Consider the following 21,875-nt stretch of genomic DNA (forward strand, 5'->3'; position numbering starts at 1 on the left):
TCCCCCTCGCCCGCCCCCTCCCCGCTCCCCCTCCTAGCCAGGACCCCCACCCTCCCCCGCGCGCCGCAGCTCGGCTCCCCGCTCTGCTTCCTCCTCCCTCGGCCAGCGCCCCTCTCGGGCAGCCGGGGCAACCCCGTGCCCCGCTCGCCCAATGAGGAGGCGGCGCAGGGGCGGGGCGGGGCTCGGGCCGGAGCGGAAGTAGCGACCGGAGCGGAAGTGGAGCTGCCGCCACCGCCGCCGCCGATTCCGGAGCCGCGGGAGCTGCTGCTGCCGCCGCCCCTGTAGCCGCCGCCGCCGCCTGAGGAGTGGGCCTGGGAAGGAAGCGGTCACCGCCCTCGGAGCTCCTCTCGCCAGGTCTTCGCCCCTTGCAGTCCTCCCACGGTGAGTGCGGCGCGGGGGCCTCCCGGGGCCCCCTGGGGCCCCAGCCCCAAGCTCCCCCGGGCGGCGGCGGCGGCGAATGCGACCCCGCGGGTGGGCCCCTGGATAGGGGCTCGCGGCCTCCTCCGCCCCGCGCCGCCGCCTGTGGCGGGCCCGGCCTCGCCGCGGCCCCTCCCTGTTTCCGGGGCCGGGCCCTTCGCTCTCAGAGAGGCCCGGGCCGCCCTCGCCGCCTGCGCCTGCCCGGCGGGCGGGTGCCTGCGGCTCCCCTCTGGGCCGGAAGGGACATCGGGCCGCGGGCCCCCGCCGCTCCCTCACGACCCAGCTTCGATCCCCGCGCGACCTCTCCCTGCGCCTCGGGCGGCGAGAGCCCACCCTTTCAGCCCTGTGACCCGTGCTCCTGCCTTTCCGGTTTCCAGAAATTGAAATTTAACCGAATGCGGGCGAGTTCTCGAGCCCCAGGGCCCCTGCTTGACCCCCGGGAGATGGCTAAGGGGTTTAACCTTGGGAGAACCCCTTCCCACTTTGCAATAAAGCCATTTCATCATCGTTCGCTGGTTTTGGAGCCTGGCAGGACCCGAGATCCCCTGAGAAGCACAGGTTGAGGTTTGAATCAAGCAAATGGATTTCTTGGAACCGATTACTGTGTCAGGCCGGATCCCCAGGAAAAAAATGTCAGAGGCTGAGAATCGGAGTATTTTCCCACGGTATTTACCGTCATTGAGAGCCAGAGTCTTTTGTGTTCTCGCCCCAAATTCCCCCATACAGTGTGTTAGTACATTTTTAGAACTGAAATTTGCCTAGTGGCCTCCCTGGTGATGGGGAAGGGGGTGGGAGTGATCTGGGCCCCTTTTCTTCAGAAGATGAGTACATCTTTGTCTTTTGCAAATGGAGAACTGGCATGTAATGGGATTTTCAAAGGCGGCAGTATTGATAAGATAGTTTGCCAGCCTTTTGTAAAAATGCACGTCTCTTGTCCTTGACTTCACTGCTTTTCTCTTTGCTAAGGCTAGATAGCATCAGGCTCTGATTTTACTTGCCCTGTGTGGGAGATGGAATTTGGCAAGATGATGTTATGAACATATAAAATCAGGCGGCCGCAGGAGCCAAAACAGAAAGATGAAGCACTTAAAAGAATATGAAAATTGTCTGCATTTCTCACTCCGTCTCATTTGTTCACATGAAACCACACACATATGCAATTTATAGCACTGGACACGTGGCTACTCAGCTTTTTGCATTTTCCAGTTAGAAATTGATATGTATAGATATTAGTTAGTTCTTAGTGATTTTCTTCTTGACTGCTTCCAGTGCACCCCATTTTGTATTTAGAACTGTATCTTAGTTATCTGAGCCCTCATTTTTCTTGGATCTGTGTCTTTAACATCACACAGGATGTTGAGGGTAAAACTGTCAATTTTATTGGACCCAAGTTAGAATTTTACTGCGGTTTTCAAAATGGAAGGCTAGTAATCCAGTAGCAACTGCTGAATTATTTTCGTAGCCTCTCCTGTCTATGAGATGAGGAACCATTCACCTATCTCACAGATGAAGTCTTTGTGAGATGTGAGGTGATTTGGCCTGGATCACTCACCTGGTTTTCAGATTGGATATCCTCATTCATCAGTAGCACATATTTATGGACTGTCAGCCTCTGGAGTATGGCTCCTACCCTATAATCTTCTGTGCGTTTCCCATCATGCAGTGCTTGTGTTACGTTGAAGCCATTTTAGAATTGGAGCTCTATGGATCAGGGAGGCAGCCTCCATAAAACCAGGCTGAGCAAATTCCCATGATGCTAGTTCCTGAGGCAGAGTCTCCAGAGATTTGGGCCACTGCAAAAAGTGCATTTTCCCCTTTTGGCTGTGGATATAGAAGCAGAAAGAGCACTGGGCCTGGAGTCAGATAAATTTGATTCAGGTCTTACCTGCAGCATTTTCTAGCTGTGTGGTCTTCAGCATGCTGCTTAATCTCTGGTTCTGGGTTTCTCTCTCCACAATTGTCATGAGGCCTTTTTACAAACTGTCAGTTGTTAAATTTAAGCTTTTGGTTTTGTTTTTTGATCACAGAGTTCACTATTAATGACTTTCTTTTGTTCTCTAGTTGCATTTTGATGAGACCCAACCCTACTTTGTATACATGTTGCTTTCAAAAAATAATATTACAATTTTTTTTTTGAAGATTGGCACCTGATCTAACAACCGTTGCCAATCTTGTTTTTTTTTTTCTGCTTTTTCTCTCCAAATCCCCCCAGTACATAGTTGTATATTTTAGTTGTGGGTCGTTCTAGTTGTGGCATGTGGGACGCTGCCTCAGCATGGCCTAATGAGCCATGCCATGTCCACGCCTATGATCCGAACCTGCGAAACCCTGGGCTGCCGAAGCGGAGCACGTGAACTTAACTACTCGGCCATGGGGCCAGCCCCCATGATAGAATTTTATTTTGTGTGTATCATCTCCAGTCTTTCTGAGTACAATTTCTCATCTGTAGAATGCAAATGGTAATAGTCTTTGATGTGTTATTGGGACAAACTCAATAATTAAAATTAAAATCTGGGATATAGTAGGCGTGTAATACATGTTATTTGATCATATTCATGAATGTGCACATATATGGGTTAGACATGCATATATGCTCTGTAGCATAGACACAGAGAAAGTCCATCCATTTGTGGTTTGTTCACCAACTGATGAGGTAGCATCAAGCAATTAGTCTATAATAATAATAGCTCCCACTTACATTGCCTATTATGTGCTAAGCTTTGTTCTCAGCACTTTACACGTATTAACTAAACCTGCATGAAAACCAATGCTAGGTAAGTGCTGTTAGCCCTGTTTTACAGATGAGGAAACTGAGGCACAGAGAAGTTAACTGATTATCCTAGGGGCATACACACACACACACACACACACACACACATACACATACACACTCACACACTCACACGGCACAAGATAAGTGCTAGAGCCAGGAATCCGACCTAGGCAGTCTGGCGCTAATGATTTCTACTCCTGGTGGAACAATACAAGGCTGTCTTTCTTGTGAGCGCATTTAGTCCGTCATTTTTCTTTGCATGTATCTTAGTAAATGTATTTGAACAGGAATTTTAGCTATTTTTGAAAATGGATATAGTGACATTTATGGAGGGGAATATATTCATTCTGGCCTTTAGGGATGATACTGCTGGTTCACGTCAGGAAGCAAGCTTGTGAAGAACCCAGATTTTCTAGTATTTTCTTCATACTAGGGAGAAAGTTCATCAGTTACTTTGTGGCACACTGATTTATCCAATTCTAAATTCTTCATCTAATAGAATTTGGTCAAGACTACTATCATTAATTATTACGATACTGTTTTTTCTGTAGATTTTTAAATTTTCCATATTTTGTTGGGGAGGAGGAGATGAGAGAATATATCTACGTAAGTAGAGAGAAAATTCTAAATTATAACGTCCTGTTATGCTCCATGCTCTTTCAGTACCATCAAACTAAGCAATTTTCCTTTAAATGAGGGTACCTTTAGAGAATGAACTAAAATTTACTTGGACAGAACTTTAAGTTCCTGCATTCATACGTTTTTCTAGGGGGAGGTGGCAGTTCACCGTAGCTAAGGGGCAAGAAATTAGTTGTATAATGGCAACTGTTAACCTTTAGAACCATCTTGGTCTCTATACGAATATGATCCTAGTAGTCACCTACACGTCATGGTGGAGAAACTAACAGTCAGAGCTGGATTTGGAGGGAATTTTTCTAAGGGAGCAAAAAATAGACTAAAGTACTTCCCATTTTGTGATGTGTATGCTAAAAGCCGGTTGTCTTACTGCTTTCTCTGCTAAAAGATCTTCTGCTATAGGCACAGTTACATGTTTCTAATACTTAAAATGAGATGGAATTGATTGGTGGCGTCGAGAACAAGTCATTCCCAGCAAGCCGTAGGTTAGTGAGATGACTTCTTTAAATCTGGCCAAACCTCTGTTATGTAAGTTTTTTCCTGTACTGGTTAGTTGATTTCATTGTTTTCCCTATGAAACCCAACAATGAAAGTTATTTCTGAATGGCCTTGACCAGGACGGAGATTGGAGGCAACAATAAAGTAGGTGTGAGCCCTGGCCATTGGTACCGTGTGCCTGCAAACCTTTCCGTAAAGCTTGTTTGACAGTCTGGTGAGCTTTTGGCATATGCTGTTTTTAACTGCTTAATTTGATTTTGATTTTTAAAGCTAGATAAATTAAGGCCAATTCTCAAACCTCACTGTAATGACTTTGTATGGTTCTTTGAAAAATTGTCTATTCCAGCTTTTCCTTGAGTAAGCATTGAGGATCATAATTGATCTTTAGGAGATAGTGCTGTACAGAGGAAGGAGCATGTACCAGACGCAGCTGTGACCTTTGGCAAGTTACTCTTGGCATCTGTGAAAGGGGACAATGACACCTACCTCATAGGATTCTGAGGATTAAATGAGTAGTTATAAACCCCTAAGTGCTTTGCACATTTAGGCAGACCATAATTGATGGATTTTTTGGTTGCTCTTATTTACTAAACCAATTAGCAGGTATAGCTTTTTGTATAGCTGATTGGACTTTTGAATAGAGGAGATGGATGAAAAGTATTCTAAGGGCTCGTTGAAGCTCAGTTTCAATCTATAAATATAACAATTAGTAGCTGAGAAACATTAGTCAAAACGTGTAACTTTGTGTCCTGATGAGCTGAGGTGGCTCTTTTCAAAAAGTAGTCTATGGGAGAGTGTAAATATTGTCTATTTTATAGGTTAGATGTAGTCTGCTTACGTCTGTCCACATAGGGAAAGCAGCCTTGTTCACTTCCTTTAAAAGTGCATCAATTGATCAGTTTGCTATTCAGTGTGGCAGGTGTTGTGCTACACGTTGGGTGCCCAAAGATACAAATCTGGGTTCCTACCTGAAGTTCAGTTCAGTGTGGGAGCCAGAAAAGACATTTTCAGTGAACTGTGGTGAGTGCTATCTTAGAGATAGGCATATTAAGTTAACATGTGCCTTTTTAAAAAAGTCTTTAAAGAGAGCCGCCTGGGTTTAAAAGAAATGAGGTGTGTAGTAAGTGTCCCTTCACTGCTGACCATTTGTTTATTAGACTTTTTTAAAGTATCATCTTAGGATGTATCTTTCTTTGTTTTTGTTTTTTTTTTTTGTAGGGAAGGATTCGCCCTGAGCTGACATCTGTTGCCTATCTTCCTTTTTTTCCCTCCCCAAAGCCCCCCAGTACACGGTTGTATATCCTAGTTGTAAGTCCTTTAGTTCTTCTGTGTGAGCTGCTGCCAGTGTGTCACCTGACAGAGGAGAGGTGTGGTTCTGCACGCGGGAGCTGAACCCAGGGCACTGAAGTGGTGTGAGTGCCAAACCTTAACCACTAGACTATCAGGGCTGGCCCTTTTTGTTAGACTTTTGTGTGGAATATACTGTGGCTGCTGTTTGAGTGCTTACAGTGTGCAGAGACTGCTAAATGTTTTGCATCATGAATTAATTACTCCTTTCAAGAACCCTCCTAAGTAGATTTGTCTATTTTATGCATGAGAAAACAGACTCTCAGAGCAAACAGACTCTCAGAGGTCAGGTAACCTGTGGAGTTGGTGTGTGGTACTGGTGAATTGGACTGGGTCACTTCCATTATGTTGGTGGGCCGAAAGCCTTTGAACCCTATTCACAAGATCGACCAGTTGGGCTGTCTTTATGGATGAGAATTAGCATGTTGTCTTTTTGGATTGATCACTTAAAGCCAAGAGATCGATTTATTGTCATATCTTCTGTTGATGCACATTGTGTGACCTTGGGCGTATCACTTGACACCTCCATTGTTTTAGGTTTAATTTTGGCTAACAGGACATAATTAGCAATGATATTCAACAACTGATAGGGAAGAGGGAAGGAATTTTGGAATAGAAGTGCAGTTTCCCCCACAGTTCCATGATCTCTGCACATAACTGCTAATGACTTTGTATTTCAGACAGGCTGTGTTTCATTTTCGAACAAAGAGCCTGCAAGTGTTTGAATGGAGTTAAATTTATTACCGGCCTCTGAATTTTGTGTGTAGAATGGTGCACAGACATTTCTGGAGTGGGTGTTTTTCAGTGAGTAGTTTTCTTTAAGAGCCAGGAGTACTTAACTTTTTCTGGGTGACGCCCACTAACCACCTGGACTAACAGACTTTCTCAGTCTCTTCTGCAGGAGCTTGGCATCTGTTTTTCCTTTGGCAGAGTGACTCTAGAACTGGAACTTTGACTTCATGGTGCTGCAGCTGCTCCATCTGGAATGGTACCTTTCTAAATGCTATTCAGAATTTACTGTCAATTCCTTACCCCATGGAAACTTTTGAGCCTTGATTTTTAAGATGCTCCTGTCAGTTTCCTCATTCCAGGTTGATAACTGTTCTCATTTCTTTATCTCCCTTGGCCTTTGAAATCTGTTTCATCTAGAAAAACACACATGCACTTCAGTCATCCATCCATGTTTCCAGTCCCTACCTGGAGTTCCCTTTTTCTTTCCTATGCAGAACCCCACCAACCCGTAAATCCAGTCAGGACCCAGCCTCTTTAAACCTGTTCCCTCTGATTCTAGCTGGTTGCTTCTCCAAGGAAGCTTTATAACCTTTAAATATATGCTGTCTTCTCATGCTCTAGCCATGGGAGTGTAAGCTCTCTGAGGGGAGCATCACACTATTCTACTTGTATTTCTTTTGAACTCCCCTCAGTGAATAATCAAGAGTTCTTGGAAAGACTGGTAGTTTTTTCATTTGCAGTTATGCAGCACACATTGGATTATATACATTATGTTTTTGTGCAGTGGTTTAAGAGTAAGAATATTTGCCTATTGAGGCTTTACTCTGATCAGCACTGTCAATCTAGGCATTTTATTTACATCAACTTATTTCATAGCTGTTAAGGTCTCCTTTTAACATTTGAGGAAACTGAGATTCAGAGAGGTTGTTTTAAGAATCACCTAATTTCTCTTTAGCAGCCCAGATTTGTTGTATGTAGGGCTTTCCTAAGAACAGATCCTACTCATGCATGTTTCATATTAGAGCTTCACTCATCTGGGTACGTGATAATGGAGTTATCACGTTTTAAATTTCTAACAAATTATTAAACTCAAAAGTTCAGTATTTTAGAATTGAGCATGTTCTTTTCCTTGAAATCAAAACATAGCTGAAAGTTAATACTTCAGAAGGCTACAGCTGTCATTTTCAACTCTTCCTTTGCAATGCTTTTTTTAAAAAAACTGTGGATTAGCAATGGATATTTGTTTTTATTTTTATTTTTTCCTTTTTATCCTTGGATGTCTGCTTCTGCCACTGGGAAGTGACCTCTCAGTATTCTGCCCTGGCTGGAAAAAATACCTCTTAGGCAAAGAATTGTGGTAGAGGGGCTGGGCTGGTTCATAGATACTCTTGTTTGAGCATTTACTGTCTGATTTAGGGTTTCATTTATTTGAAGGAAACCCTGTTGTTTTATGGACACCTTTAGAATTATTCTTCATAATATTCTTTGACGGATATTTTACAAAAATGAAATACTGTTGTGCATCTTTTCCTCCGTCCCCCATTATTTCTTTAACAAATCTGTGACATTAAATCCCTTCTTTTGATGGCCATGCAATTTTGTACTGTCTGTCTCTCTTTTTAACCACTCCCCTGTTGTATGTCTGGATTGTTTCCATTTTTTCACTAAGCAGTTGCTGATTTAATCAGCAAATGCAGTCCTCTGACTTGCTGCATCTAGTGACTAAGAACAGATCCAGAGCCATCGTCATCATGTGGCTGTGCCTGAGAACTGTTCTGAAGTCTGTTGGTGTCTTCCTGAGCTGTGCCCAGCACAAGGGAATCTCTTCGCCCACTGCAGGGTTAAACCTCTTGAGGCCTCTGATAAACTTGTCTGCTCTGGTATCTTGACTCTGTGCTGTTAATGCTAGGCCTGGTGATGAGACGGCAGTCTTTTAAGGCTTTTTAGGAGGTAAATAAAGTCTCTCTTACTGATGTTTTTCTTGGTAGGACCTTGGTTCAAAATCTCAGAAGAAAAGTAGGTCCTGATTATAAACCATCACTACTTGGCATCTCTAGAAAATTCAGTTAGAAACTAATGAATATTTATGTGTGTGTCCATTTTGAGAACCTTGAGGGTGGAGTCTTATCTAGGAGTGTTGACATTATAACATATTCACTTCCTGGACAAGATTAATCTAGACTTCTTTTCCTTCTCACGGGTTGTATATTAAAAAAATCCAAGCTCACATTTTGTGGGCTAAAACAGTGATGTGTAGGGATTGTGAGAGAAATAATAGTACTTCAAATTGTTTTGCACTACGTATTTTTAAAGAAAGATTTCCACATTTCCTGTTCTTTAATTCCCTGCCCCTCATCTTCACAGCACCTCTGTTTGAGTATTAGTTTTGTGCCTGGCAGTTTTAGGCATTAAATGAGAAGCAAATGTGAAGCTTTCCTGTGAGGATGTACATGGGTGAAACTTTGTAAATGATACAGTACTGAAATGGTACAGTAAATGGTACAGAACATATAGAACATAGGCGTAAAGAAGCCCTGTGCTGTGTAATGGGCTCCAAGTGTATTTGGGTTCGTAGGCAGGGTCGATCAGTGGGGGCTGGGCTCAACAGGGAAGGCTTTCTAGCTCTAGATGGATGGATAGAGTTTGCATAGGTGGGGCATAAATAGAGCATTCTAGATGATGGGAATTACAGAAGCAATTTCAGGCATGTTTGACCAAGGCATTTATAGGGTATTCGGTGATGTCCCGTCTGGGAGAATGGTACTTGTTGGAGAGTAGTGGATGAGAAAGCCTTACAGGTATGGAGGAGCCAAATTATGAAGAACTTTGAAAGCATGGTAGAGTTTAGATTTGATGGAGTAGCCAAAAGAGAGTCATTGAAAGTTAGGAAAGGAGAAGGCATGATTGAGAGTAGTTCTGAAGTAGGGTGCAGAAGGAAAAGGAACGAGGTCCAGATGTAATGAGGATTTAATGTGCTTGTGAAGAATAGGTGCTTTGAATTATTTGAGAAGAGAGAACTCTAGCAAATTCGCAGTCTTATTGTTCTTTGGTTTGGGGGTCTCTTTGTTCAGCAGATGTTTGTTCATTTCAATGGTGTGCAGGGTGCTGGGGGACATGCCCTAAAGTAGTATTGGTGTAGTCAGGGACTTGAGGGTTATGTCCAAGAATTTTAGCACTGAAGAAATGTGATTAGAAATTGAGAGGTATAGATGAAATGCTTGTGAGAATATTTTCAGCTTAGAGCAGTGCTGTCCAATAGCAATAGAATGTGATCCACATGTAATTTAAAATTTTCTGTAGCTACATTTAAGAATTAGAAAAAAAAAGTGAAGTTAATTTTAGTAATTTAAAAAATTTAACTCCTTATATCCAAAATATTACGATTTCTACATGCTGCTAGTGGCTTTCACATTAGACAGCTCAGGCTTAGCAACTTAACAAAGGCTTCATGGGGGGATGGCATCTGAGTTGTGCTCTGAAGAATTCTGTATGCAGGTAGCTGGGAAAGGACATTGGCATTGCAGGCAGAGGGAGTGGCTTGGTGAGCACAGACAGGGAGCCAGAAAAGCACACTTTGTATTTAAGGCTGTTTTGGCAGAAGCGCATACCGCGTGGAAGGCATGCTTTGGGAAAAGTCTGGAAAGATAGGTTGGAAGGCCTTCCCTGACACAGGAGGAAATCTGACTCTACTCTTGGTAGTAGGGAACTTCATAGAATTTTGAGCAGGAAGTGACTTGATTAGAGTTTTGAGAATGGGTCTGGTAGCAAAGACATGAAGGGGGCTAAAGACAATGAGAGACTGACAGCAGTGGGACCGGGGAGAGGCTATGGATGGAGGTTTAGTCTAGAAGTAGAAATAGGCACAATTTCATTTCTCCCTTGTCTGCTGCCTTCTTCCAAACTGCTGGGTGTTGTGTAACCCACTTCCTGTTGAAATTGGTCTCACTGCTTCAAAATCCGTGTTATATAAGTCAGAAGTTACATAAGCAGTAGGCATCAGGACATTCGGCCATGGATTTTGTTTGTTGTAAGTTGTTTCTGTGTGTGTAATTAGAATTTTTTAAACAGATGGATGCATGTTTTAAGGCATGCATTCAGTCTTACCACATCACGATAGTTCTCAGTCTCCAGGAGCTCCTGCGGTGATCTCAAAGAAGCTTGAAATAGTTGGACCCAAACCAGAAAGGCCACATTTTATTTTGAGAAATAGGGTGTGTCCATTTGGGAGGTCCCAAGGAGTAGTCAGGATTCTTCGGAGAGGTATGATGTAACTTTTAATGTTTGGAAAGGGGAGAAGTGGTGGGGGTGGGGGGCGTAATTGAGGAGTCTAGTAGGGCCACAGAGTTTCATGGCATCCTTTAGCCGTGCTGAGCCTTTGTGTTTCTCTATTACTTACAATACTGCGTGAGATGGCTTAGCTCTGAATTGGCTTTTGGCCAGTCCTTTATTAATTGGAATCTTTCCTAAGTAGACTTGAACAGGTGCTGTTTTATGAACTTTGAAGTGGGCCACTAACTGACTGCCAGCTTTGAATTAGTCTGCAGACTGGAAAATTTGTGTCTTCATTGAAACTTGGCTTTTCTCTGCTTCTCACTTTTAGGAACAATGAAGTCGAGTTACTTAATGATGGAGATTGTGTCCTGATCTGAAAGAGTTTATGGTCAAGAAAGTTAGATATACTACGAGAGCATGTAATTTTAAGATGATGAGTAGTGTATTTTTGATGTACTTGTCTTAGAGTAGGCTGGGTTCTGTTGTGGTAACGAACAGTCCCAACATGTCAGTGGCTTAACCCGACAAAAGTTAGTGTATTTTCCGCATCGCGTGTCCAATGCAGATGTGTAGGATTCTCTGCAGTACACAGTCGCTCTGGGACTCAGGCTACAGAAACCCTGCTGTTTTGTGGCAGCACCATGCAGAACACATGGCTTTCCAGGTGGTTGCTGTAGGAGAAGGGAGCCTGGTGAACCACACATAGGCTTTTCAGTTTCAAGAACTAACCATGTGTCTCCTCCTAAGAGAAGGGGTTTGCTGGGAAATGTAGAAGAGCAAATGGAATATTGCATGAGGATTATCATCTCTCTTATGGTCTCATCCTAGTGATGTGGGTGAAGATGTCAGACAGACCAAGGTGAGACTTGTTTCACGAGTGTAAGCTTAGAATTAGCGAGCCTTATATAGGACATAGCTCTGAATATGATTCAGATAGTATTCAGTAGGAAGAAAAATGGTAGTTCTGCGCTAGAGAACCAGCTCTTTTCTGAATTGTCTAGATTTGGGGTGTGGCTTATCATTGTGCTCCATTTAATAAAACATTTTTATGTGATAGGGCCCTGTCTGTAGAATTTCTCCCTTGAAAATACAAAAATGACTTTTGAGGTAAAACCATTTTGTGAGTAGGGGTTATACCTCCTTTGCTCTTTTAAGATTATTAATCATTTTCAGAGTCTAAAAGTGTGATACCATTATATAGTAATGAAAAAATTTGTTTTAAAAATACTGATATTCCTACTACTGTCTAAAGTACTATTATCTTTTTATGCCTTAAGATATTAGTGTAGTTGTACACTGTGGCACAGATGGATATATTGAAATTTAAGCTAACAGCACATAAAACTAACTCTTATCGGTTAATAATTTTTTAGCTACATGTTATCCAAAAATTACTGCACTTTCTATAAGTGATGATTATCGTAGTAGGGAATTGAGTAAAGTGAGGTGAATAATTTAGAGGTATTCTGTTCATTAATCGGTGTATAAAGGGTTTGATAAAGTGATAAACTGAAGTCACTAAGATTTTTGTCTACTTCAGAAAAACTTTCACATGAACTCCGTTATGGTTTGAAATTCTGTTGCTGTGCATCTTGTTGAATATGCTTATATCTCGGCAGCTTTTACCATGTACGCAATTAGTGCCTGACTTTTGTCTGTACTAAACTTTTCAAAGCGCCTTCACATAGATTGAGTCCTTTGTTCCTCACAGCGGCCCCATGGAGAGTTATAGTGTTCTTTTCTCCAGTAAGGAAACGGATGCTCTTAGAGGTTAAGCGATATGACCAAGGTCATACCACTTCTAAGTAGCAGAGCTGGTGCTAGAGAGAGCCACATCTGCCTCCCCTTCGTTTGTGCTCTGTCTACGGTGTGTCCTTGTAACAAAGTTAGCAAATTTCAAAAGATAGGAGAAAAATGGCTCCCATTTTTTAGGTACCTCCTGCTTGATGGGCACTGCCAAATACAACATTTAAAGTCATATCTTTTGCTTTAAGATTGATTGAAGCAATTATCACGCTTAAGGTGTTTTTCACTATGCTATGGGAAAAAAACATTTGGTCAAAACCAGATAATTCTTGAAACAAGTAAAGGACATATATTTAGCATAAGCTCCTAAAGAAATAGTTGCTAAGCAGTCTGTCTGTGTTGAGGGGGCAGATTAGGAAAGTGGAAGAAAACAGAAGCTCTAGAGACAGAGGGACTTGAGTTTGAGTTCTTGCTCTCCCCATCTTCTAGCAGTGTTGCCCTGGGTACATCACTTGCCTTCTCTGAACCTCCATATCTTCACCTCAAAAAAGGGGAAGCGGGGTCAGCCAGGTGGTGTAGCAGTTGAGTTGAGTTCTCACGCTCCGCTTCGGTGGCCCGGGGTTTGCCAGTTCACATCCCAGGCACAGACCCATGCTCCGCTTATCAAACCATGCTGTGGCAGGCGGACCACATATAAAGTAAAGGAAGATGGACACAGATGTTAGCTCAGGGCCAATCTTCCTCAGCAAAAAGAAGAGGATTGGCGGCAGATGTTAGCTCAGGGCTAATCTTCCTCCCAAAAAAAACGTAGTAGGGGGGGATTGTTGTGAATCTATCTACCCTGTAGAACTGTTTGGAAAATTAATTGACCAAAATAATGAAAAGACCTTAGCAAAGCACCTAACCCTATAGGAGCTCGTGGTCAGTATTGTTGAGGGCATTTGAAAGTAGATGTTTCACATTGAGGTCTGTTTCTTTCCCAGTGGCTTGGAAGAAGATTCACACCTGCATTTCCTGGGCCTGAAGCCTGACATTTGCTTTCTTTTTCTTTTTCTCCTGCTCTTGTTCTAGGGAATGACCATGGATAAAAGTGAGCTGGTACAGAAAGCCAAACTCGCCGAGCAGGCCGAGCGCTATGATGACATGGCTGCAGCCATGAAGGCAGTCACGGAACAGGGGCACGAGCTCTCCAACGAAGAGAGAAATCTGCTCTCCGTGGCCTACAAGAATGTGGTGGGTGCCCGCCGTTCTTCCTGGCGTGTCATCTCCAGCATCGAACAGAAAACGGAGAGGAACGAGAAGAAGCAGCAGATGGGCAGGGAGTACCGCGAGAAGATAGAGGCGGAACTGCAGGATATCTGCAATGATGTTCTGGTAAGAGGCCAGGCTTTCTGTTTTAGACAATGATTTCTCAGTAGTATTAATTTAATGTACAGATGCAAACTCTCAAACAGCTTGTGAGAGAAAAGTGTCTGAATATACTGGAAAGCTGCAAACCATTTGCAACTAATTTTTAAGCATATGGTGTGATTTTTCTCACCTCTTACTTGATCAGAGGTTGCTCATCACTTATGGGGTATTTTCCTCTCTCTTCAAAAAGACCTGTGAAAAACGGGAACATTTAGTCAACATTCCTCCTTTTCTTTAGAAATTGAGGCCAGATAGGCAGGATTTTAGGTAGATGCAGCCACAGGGAGGCTGTTCTGTGTATTATGCTGAGTGATGATGTCATCTCCATTAGGGAGACAGGAGCAAAAAGCCGGGCTGCCTTTCAGCCTCCCCCAGTTAGGCCTGCACAGTGTACAGTTCTGTTTTAGTCTGAAAGTTAGCTGCGGCGGTCACTTGGGGCCTGCAGTCCAAAGCCCAGTCCAAGGTGGCATGGGAGCCTCCTCCCCTGTGTTTCCATAAGCCGTAGCTGGATGATGGATTCCTAACTGCCTGCGCTCCGGCCACGGCCTGAGGTTGGATGGGAGGGGTGCGTATCCTAGAGCAATCATGATCATATTGTCTTTCCCTCACATCCTGAGCCCACTGGGAACTTTCTTTTTCTTCCAGGTGAAATCAGGTAAAAATGAACGGTGAGGGCTGCTTTGAAGGGAAAAGGAATTCACACTTGGGGATCTGCCTCCTCCCCTGCTGGCTGCCTCTCCGAATTACTGCCCATGACACCTTTCTTTTGAAAACCAGTACAAAGCTTGTCAGCCGTCAGGCAGTACTCCTCATGCCTAATCCATGAGGAATTACACGCTGTCTGTCTGCAAAGAACATTAAAATGACTCCTGCCCCTTGCCTCTGCTCACTTGGGTTGATTAAATCCCCTCATAGCTAAGCGTTTGCATTGAGCTGCTCTTTTTGTTAGATTGATGGTGTAAGAGTGTCATGGCTAAATTTGTTGCCTGTTGGTAATTTGGGGGTTTGTTAATGATGCACTAATTCCTGAATGTTAGGTACATCTGGTATTCAGATGAAGTATGGCATGCATCCCAAGGGCAAGAAAGTTCCATAATTCCTGAAAATGTAGACCAGCTTTTAAGAGCATCTGAAAGAATGTGAAGAGAAGCGTGGTACTTACTGCCTCTTAACCAGTTTTTCAGGATGCCACATTCTAAAACAACTCTTCGAAAATATTGCTCTGTATACGAAGCTTGGACTCCTTCAGAACTGCTTTTGTTGTAAGCATAAATGTTTAAAGGAATTTATTGTTAATAATAGTATTAGCTACTTTTTGAGTGCTTACTGCGTGCCAGGCAACGTTAAGCGCTTTATGTACAGTAGCTCACTTATCCTCATACTTACCCCAGGAGATGGCTGTTAACTTCCCCATTGTTAGCTGAGGAGCCCGAGGCCCAGGGTGATGAGGTCATCTGTCCAGGGTCACACAGATAGTAAGAGGCAGAGGAGGGATTTCCACCCAGGTCTGATTGATTCTAAGCCTAGTTGTTGGCAGTTTTGCGCTATTATCACCTTTTTCCTCCCCAAATGGAAAGATTTTTTTTTCTCTAATTACAGAAGTAATATAAGTTCATTGTTTTCAAAAAAAAAAAGGGACAGGGGCTGGCCCCGTGGCCGAGTGGTTAAGTTCGCGCGCTCCGCTGCAGGCGGCCCAGTGTTTCGTTGGTTCGAATCCTGGGCGCGGACATGGCACTGCTCATCAGACCACGCTGAGGCAGCGTCCCACATGCCACAACTAGAAGGACCCACAACGAAGAATATACAACTATGTACTGGGGGGCTTTGGGGAGAAAAAGGAAAAAAATAAAAAAATCTTTAAAAAAAAAAAAAAAAAAAAAAAGGGACAAGGCGGAAGAATATAAATAAGAAAGTAAAAATGACTTGTAATCCTATCACCCAGAGAACCATTATCAACATATTGATAAATATCCTTCCAGACTTTTCCCTTACATATTTGTGTGGGTGTACACATATTTCAACATTAAAGTAGGATTCATGTGGTATTTATAATCTGCTTTTTTTTTCCACCCAGCCTTTTGAGAACCTTTCCGAGTTGTCAGTGTAGTTCTGCATCGTCATTTTTAAGGCCTACGTAGCATTTTATTGTATAACTATATTTTAATCAACCCCTTATGGATGGTCAAAGTGATTGTTATTTTAACAGAGGAATACAGACATCTGCTGTTAGGACCTGGGCTAAAAAAACGTTTAAAAGCTTTGGATGAAAAATGTTTTTTTAAGTCTTCAAAAAAATTATTTAGAAGTGCTAGTGTATATCTTGAATCTCAAACATAGTTTAACTAAATATTTAATATTTCCAGATTCTTAACAGAGTGTGAATAATTTTTTAGGAGCTGTTGGACAAATATCTTATTCCCAATGCTACACAACCAGAAAGTAAGGTGTTCTACTTGAAAATGAAAGGAGATTACTTTAGATATCTTTCTGAGGTGGCGTCTGGAGACAATAAACAAAGTAAGTAACTTTTTTTTTTCTTTAAAGAAATTTGCCCAGTAGTGTCCCCAGCCTTCCTTCATAATAATTTTAAGAGTTTTTGCTTTGTTCGCCACAGATGTCAGCGTCACAGTACTCAGCAGGTGAAGGGCTGCAGCAGTGTGCTGGTCTGTGATACACAAGGCTGTGGGGTGACACATTGAAATGCACCTAAGGGGCAAATGTGGAGGGCCTTATAAGTCTCATGTGGTGGTCTATGTAAAGGGATCTTTATCTTGAGGACTATTTGGTACCTCTCTTTTTAGAGGTGAACCTTTAAAATGTTTGATAGCCGGAAACCACCATAGTAAATAGTGATGCATTTGTTTTATCACATTCCTGTGTTATTGTGAGGGTGATAATTATAGCTGTGCTTTACTAAGTGCTTACTATGTGCCAAGTATTTTAGACTCTTCATTTATCCCTCCTACAACCCTCTGAATTTAGGTGGGAGTATGCCCATTTTTCTGATCAGGAAACCAAGGCTCACGGAGGTTTTCACTCACTCCAGGCCACACACCTAATGAATAAGAGTTGGGAATTCACATGTGGGTGTGTTGACTCTAAAGTCCATGATCTTTCCATTAGAGCATATTGTTTTCCACTTCTAGCTTCTTAAAGGGTATTTCTTAACTGCTTTAGTAGACTTTGTCATAATTGTCTTTGTTTTCCCTGAGAGTATTTAATACAGTACTTGGCTTAGAATAAACATTGATTGTTAATCAAATGGTGGAGACACTAACCCTTCATTTGATAGGTCATTTGTTCCAGCCCAGTTTGATAAAATAATTTGGTGGTAGATCCAGCGTATGATGCAACCTATGAAAGAACCCAACCTTTAATATTTTTTATCTTTTTTATAGCCACTGTGTCGAACTCCCAGCAGGCTTACCAGGAAGCGTTTGAAATTAGTAAGAAAGAAATGCAGCCCACACACCCGATTCGACTCGGCCTGGCACTCAATTTCTCGGTCTTTTACTATGAGATTCTAAACTCTCCTGAAAAGGCTTGCAGCCTGGCGAAAACGGTGAGAAAGGCCTTTCTGGTTTTCTGATCAGAGTAAAACAGTTCTTGTTCTTTATAATAATTCCCCCCCTTTTTTTTTTTAACCTGAGCATAACTCATTGTCTTGGATTTTTTTGAAGATTTTCTGGGGTAGGAGTATATCTTTTATGAAATAAATACAGACCTATTACTTTTTTTTTTTCTTCTAACACCTCCTGCTGGTTTTTGTTTTGTTTTTGTTGACTGCTGTTTTTGGGGGGTGGTTGTAGAAAATTCAGAGTGAAGGTAGTTTTTTGTTTCTTGTCAAGCTGTGGGCTGTGGGCCTCTGTTATAAATCGTCATCGTTGTACCAGGATCTGAGGTTGTGGCTATAATAAAAGAAATCAGCCCGTGTTTTATTTGTGTACTCAGTTACTGCCTGTCTTCTTTTGGTAACACAGTTGCCTTTTCTACATATTTCCGTAGTCTTCAACTTGCACACTGTCATTTAAAATTTTTTTAATTTGGAAAAAGTGTGTGAAATGAATTTTCAAAGTTCCATCACATAATTGAATCAGATTTAGTGGTGTGAATTTCTCTTCTCCCTTTATCCCTTTTATGCAGACCTTTTGAGTTTTAGTTTAAAAAAAGAAAGATTACTAGAAATGTCTTTGGTAATTAAAAAATTGTGTGAGTTGGCCTGGAATGATTGTGCTGGGTTCACAGTAATGCCTGTGACTTGCTAGGTTCAGTGAAGTTCTTGTCTAGGAATTTGTTACTGTTGATTGATGCTTTATAAACGTGCATTGCAGTGGTCCCCCCCTAATCCGTGGGGGATACGTTCCAAGACCCCCAGTGGATGCCTGAAACCACAGAGAGTACCAAACCTTATAGATACTATGTTTTTTCTTATACGTACATATCTATGATAGTTTAATTTATAAATTAGGCACAGTAAGAGATTAACAACAATAACTGATAATAGAAGTTATAACAGTATACTGTAATAAAAGTTAACCATAGATCTTAGCAACCTCAGCATACGAATTTTTTTTTAGTTTCCTTATTAAGTTAAGAACTTTCCACCTTTTCGCTTAAAGGAAGCACTTTACAGCTTCTCTTTGGCATATGCAAATTTCCGGCATCACTGCTCTTGTGTTTTGGGACCATTATTAAGTAAAATAAGCATTACTTGAACACGAGCACTGTGATACCGAGACAGTTGATGTGATAACTGAGACGGTTTCTAAGTGACTAACAGGCAGGGAGCATATACGATGTGGGATCTGCTAGACAAAGGGATGATTCATGTCCCGGGTGGGATGGCATGGGATTATATCATGCTATGCAGAATGGCGCACAATTTAAAACTTAATGAAATGTTTGTTTCTGGAATTTTCCATTTAATATTTTTGGACCCTAGTTGACTGTGGGTAACTGAAACCTCAGAGAGTGAAACTGCAGATGAAGGGTCACTACTATATGTTTGCTGAAACAACAATGTAATAATAGCCTAGGTTCCCCAAAGTACTGTACAGGAAGAGAAATGATATTCACTTGTTAGCAGAAAAAAAAATTGGGCTATCTGCAAAGAATCTGTGACTTCTTGGCTAAAGGCTCTTTGTTTTAGGCATTCGATGAAGCGATTGCTGAATTGGATACACTGAATGAAGAGTCTTACAAAGACAGCACCCTGATCATGCAGTTGCTTAGGGACAATCTCACTGTAAGTACGGCGGGTTTCAGTGACTGCTTATGGAGGAGGGTTTGTAGTCCTGTTCGCTGGTCACCTACTTAATAATTCACTGTTGCCCAAGACTCGAGGGCACTTGTGTACTCTGTAAGTACAGCTAAATTTTTAAATTGTTATATTGGTTAAAACGACTGCTGAGGTTTTGACCTTTGCAGTCGTCACTGTCTGCAGTAATACAGGAAGAATTCTCACAGTCGAGTGAGAGAAGATGATAGTGCCTGGGCCCCCTCCCTGAGTCAGTTTCACCAGCCCTGCTGTGATTGGAGCTCTGTTTCTCTCTTACAGCTGTGGACGTCGGAAAACCAGGGAGATGAAGGAGATGCTGGGGAAGGAGAGAACTAATATCTTTCGTGCTTCGTGATCTGTTCAGTGTCACTCTGTACCCTCCACATATATCCCTTTGTGCGATAAAAAAAAAAAAAAAAAAAAAGAATCGTACATCGACTTTCGATTTTTCACAGCCTCAGCCTAGCAAAAATGGTCCATGGGATAAACAGCTGGTATTTGTATCTAAAACTCAGATTGGTCACATAAATGCCACGGCATTCTGAAGTTTTGATTTTGATTAACATTGACAGGATTATGTGTGTTTAATTTTTTTTAAACTGAACACTGTGATTATGGGGTTTTGTAACTTAGCAGAACTCTTACTGGTAGAAAAAATAGACCTGAATTATGTATAACTTTTTGGAAGTTTAATCTGATATCACAATAGTCACTGAAATACAGTTCCATTGTAAAGTTGTACAGAAAGTTATAGAGATTATATTGTGACGCTGGGACTTGCAGTGAGACAGCTGTCATTTGGCATTCGAGTTTCATGGTAAATCACGGTAATTCTGCCTGTTGTTCACGGCTTATAGACCCTTGACCAGTTGGGGCTGTTACCACTCAAAAGTCCCTGGCCGCACATGTCCACAGTGTCTTCCTCTGAGGAAACTCGAAGCCTGAAATTGAAATTCTTTGTGGCGGATAACTGGGTTATGACACCATGAAAAGGTCCAGTGCTCATCCAACACACGTGACTAAAGCCCCTCTCCTACAGCAATATGTTAATGATTTGCAGCTTGTGCTTCAGTAGTGGCATCTGTTTTCCTTGTCCCACGAGCTAAAGAAGAAAAAAAGCCACGTATCTTAGGAATGGCCTTACTGTCCTGGATAATACCTTTAACAATAATGTTCCGCAGAGATTGCCTTTCACTTGAGGAGTGCTCAGTCTTTGGGTTCTTCTTAGCTCGGGGCTTTTAAATTTTGAAATCTAAACCTTTCCCACTGTCCTTTTTGACTGTTGACTTTGGTTTTCTCTTCCCTGTTTAAATTTCTGTCCTCCTCCTTCCTTGCATTTTTCTTCTTGAATGCTGTCTTTATTTGTCTTTCGTTCGCTGTTTAATCCGATATGGGCAGGGATAGGGGGCCTGGGGGGTGAGGAAGTTGGAGAGCACTGTGGTGAGCAGCCTCGCTTCCCAGAGTCGAGTAGAGCTTCCAGCACCACAGCTCGGTCTTCCTCCCGTTCTCAGCACAGTTGTTGCTCTTCGGTCATACCAAGATCTGGATCAAAAACGTGTTTTTAAATATCCATGACTTCTCCCTGTATCGCAGCCAGCCCCGACAATGCTTGTTAGTACCTGTCGCCCGATCTCCCAAGTGTCCTCATCCAGCCAAGTTTGCAGCCATGTTTAAACAAGACTGTAACGCAGGGAAGGTGCGTGAGCACTGCAATGGGAGAGTCAGGAATCGCCAGGCCTACCAGTCTCACAGTACCCCCCCCCCTTTAACATTCCACGTAGCTCTAGTGTCCATCTGTTTGTCCATCTGCTGAAATGAGAAAAGAAACGTTCATGCACTGATTTAAAACAAACCAAAAAAAGAGAAAAAAACAAAAAAAATCCCTCTCTCCTTTCTAGCTGAACAAAAACGTGCAGTTAATATTTGGCGCTTGAAAATGCAGTAGTGACTGTGGAACGAGCCTGTGTGTATATCTGGTAGCTCTCTCTTGCTTCGTTTCTCCTTACCAGTATTCTGCCTCACGTTAGCTTCTGTGATGGTTATATTGCCTAGCAAGCACACCCGTGGTTGTGAAAATAGTATAGCAAAAAAGAAAAATCCCCAGTTATTGATGTACTAGATTTGTGTATGTCTTTTAAACAGTTCTAGGTTCCACCTTACATGGAATAATCAGGAAAAGTGTAAAAATTCAAAAGTGAAATAAAAAATTTTATCAGTTAGTTGCCTGTGAATTGATGTGTGGCGCCATCTCTCTTGTTACCAGAACTAGCTAACTATTCTGATCACAGTTATTTTTGGCTCTACTCTTAAAAGTAGGCAACAGTTCTTACTTCCTCCTTTAGAACCAGAAGTCAGGGTGTTGCAAAGGGGAAGAAATTACATTAACAGCCTCTCCACCTTCCAGCACAAGGCATCCAGGTGTTAGGTCCTCTTTTGTGGCTTCTCAGATTTGGTAAGGCCAGTTACTTTGCTTCCCACTCAAAGACCCCCTACCCCCTCTTTAAGCCTGAGATGTCACCAAGCCAGTGAGAGATGGCTGCATAAGGCCTGGTGGTCTTCGAGGGCCTGCCGGCCTCTGCCGTCTGTCCTGACACTGTTTATGGTGCCTGCCTGGAGCACCGCACTTCTTCGTGGGATTTGCCCCTGTCTAAAGATGTCCACACTGCCACAGGAGGGAGAAAATCAGGAGAGGGGAGTGTTTTAGCTCAAGGTTAGACTTGGTTGGTGCTTTCTTGCTGCTGTGAGGTTGGACAGCCAGATTAATTC

At 42.4% G+C, this 21,875-nt stretch overlaps 1 protein-coding gene across 2 annotated transcripts; it reads left to right on the forward strand.

Annotated features, from left to right (window-relative positions):
- Positions 1–8: 8 nt before the first annotated feature.
- On the forward strand, positions 9–21,328 carry YWHAB (tyrosine 3-monooxygenase/tryptophan 5-monooxygenase activation protein beta). 2 transcript variants are annotated; one of them, XM_070588397.1, is made up of 6 exons: positions 9–381; positions 13,493–13,795; positions 16,225–16,348; positions 17,230–17,393; positions 18,981–19,076; positions 19,389–21,328. In XM_070588397.1, the coding sequence occupies exons 2-6, from the start codon at positions 13,496–13,498 to the stop codon at positions 19,443–19,445; spliced, it is 741 nt and encodes a 246-aa protein (XP_070444498.1). In that variant the 5' UTR covers positions 9–381; positions 13,493–13,495; the 3' UTR covers positions 19,446–21,328. The 2 variants fall into 2 exon arrangements, with proteins under 2 accessions (XP_070444498.1, XP_070444499.1); XM_070588398.1 differs by lacking the exon at positions 9–381 and adding an exon at positions 10,363–10,663.
- The last annotated feature ends 547 nt before the right edge of the window (positions 21,329–21,875 follow it).

This window comes from Equus przewalskii, chromosome 21 (assembly GCF_037783145.1).
Source record: "Equus przewalskii isolate Varuska chromosome 21, EquPr2, whole genome shotgun sequence".
Taxonomy (NCBI): domain Eukaryota; kingdom Metazoa; phylum Chordata; class Mammalia; order Perissodactyla; family Equidae; genus Equus; species Equus przewalskii.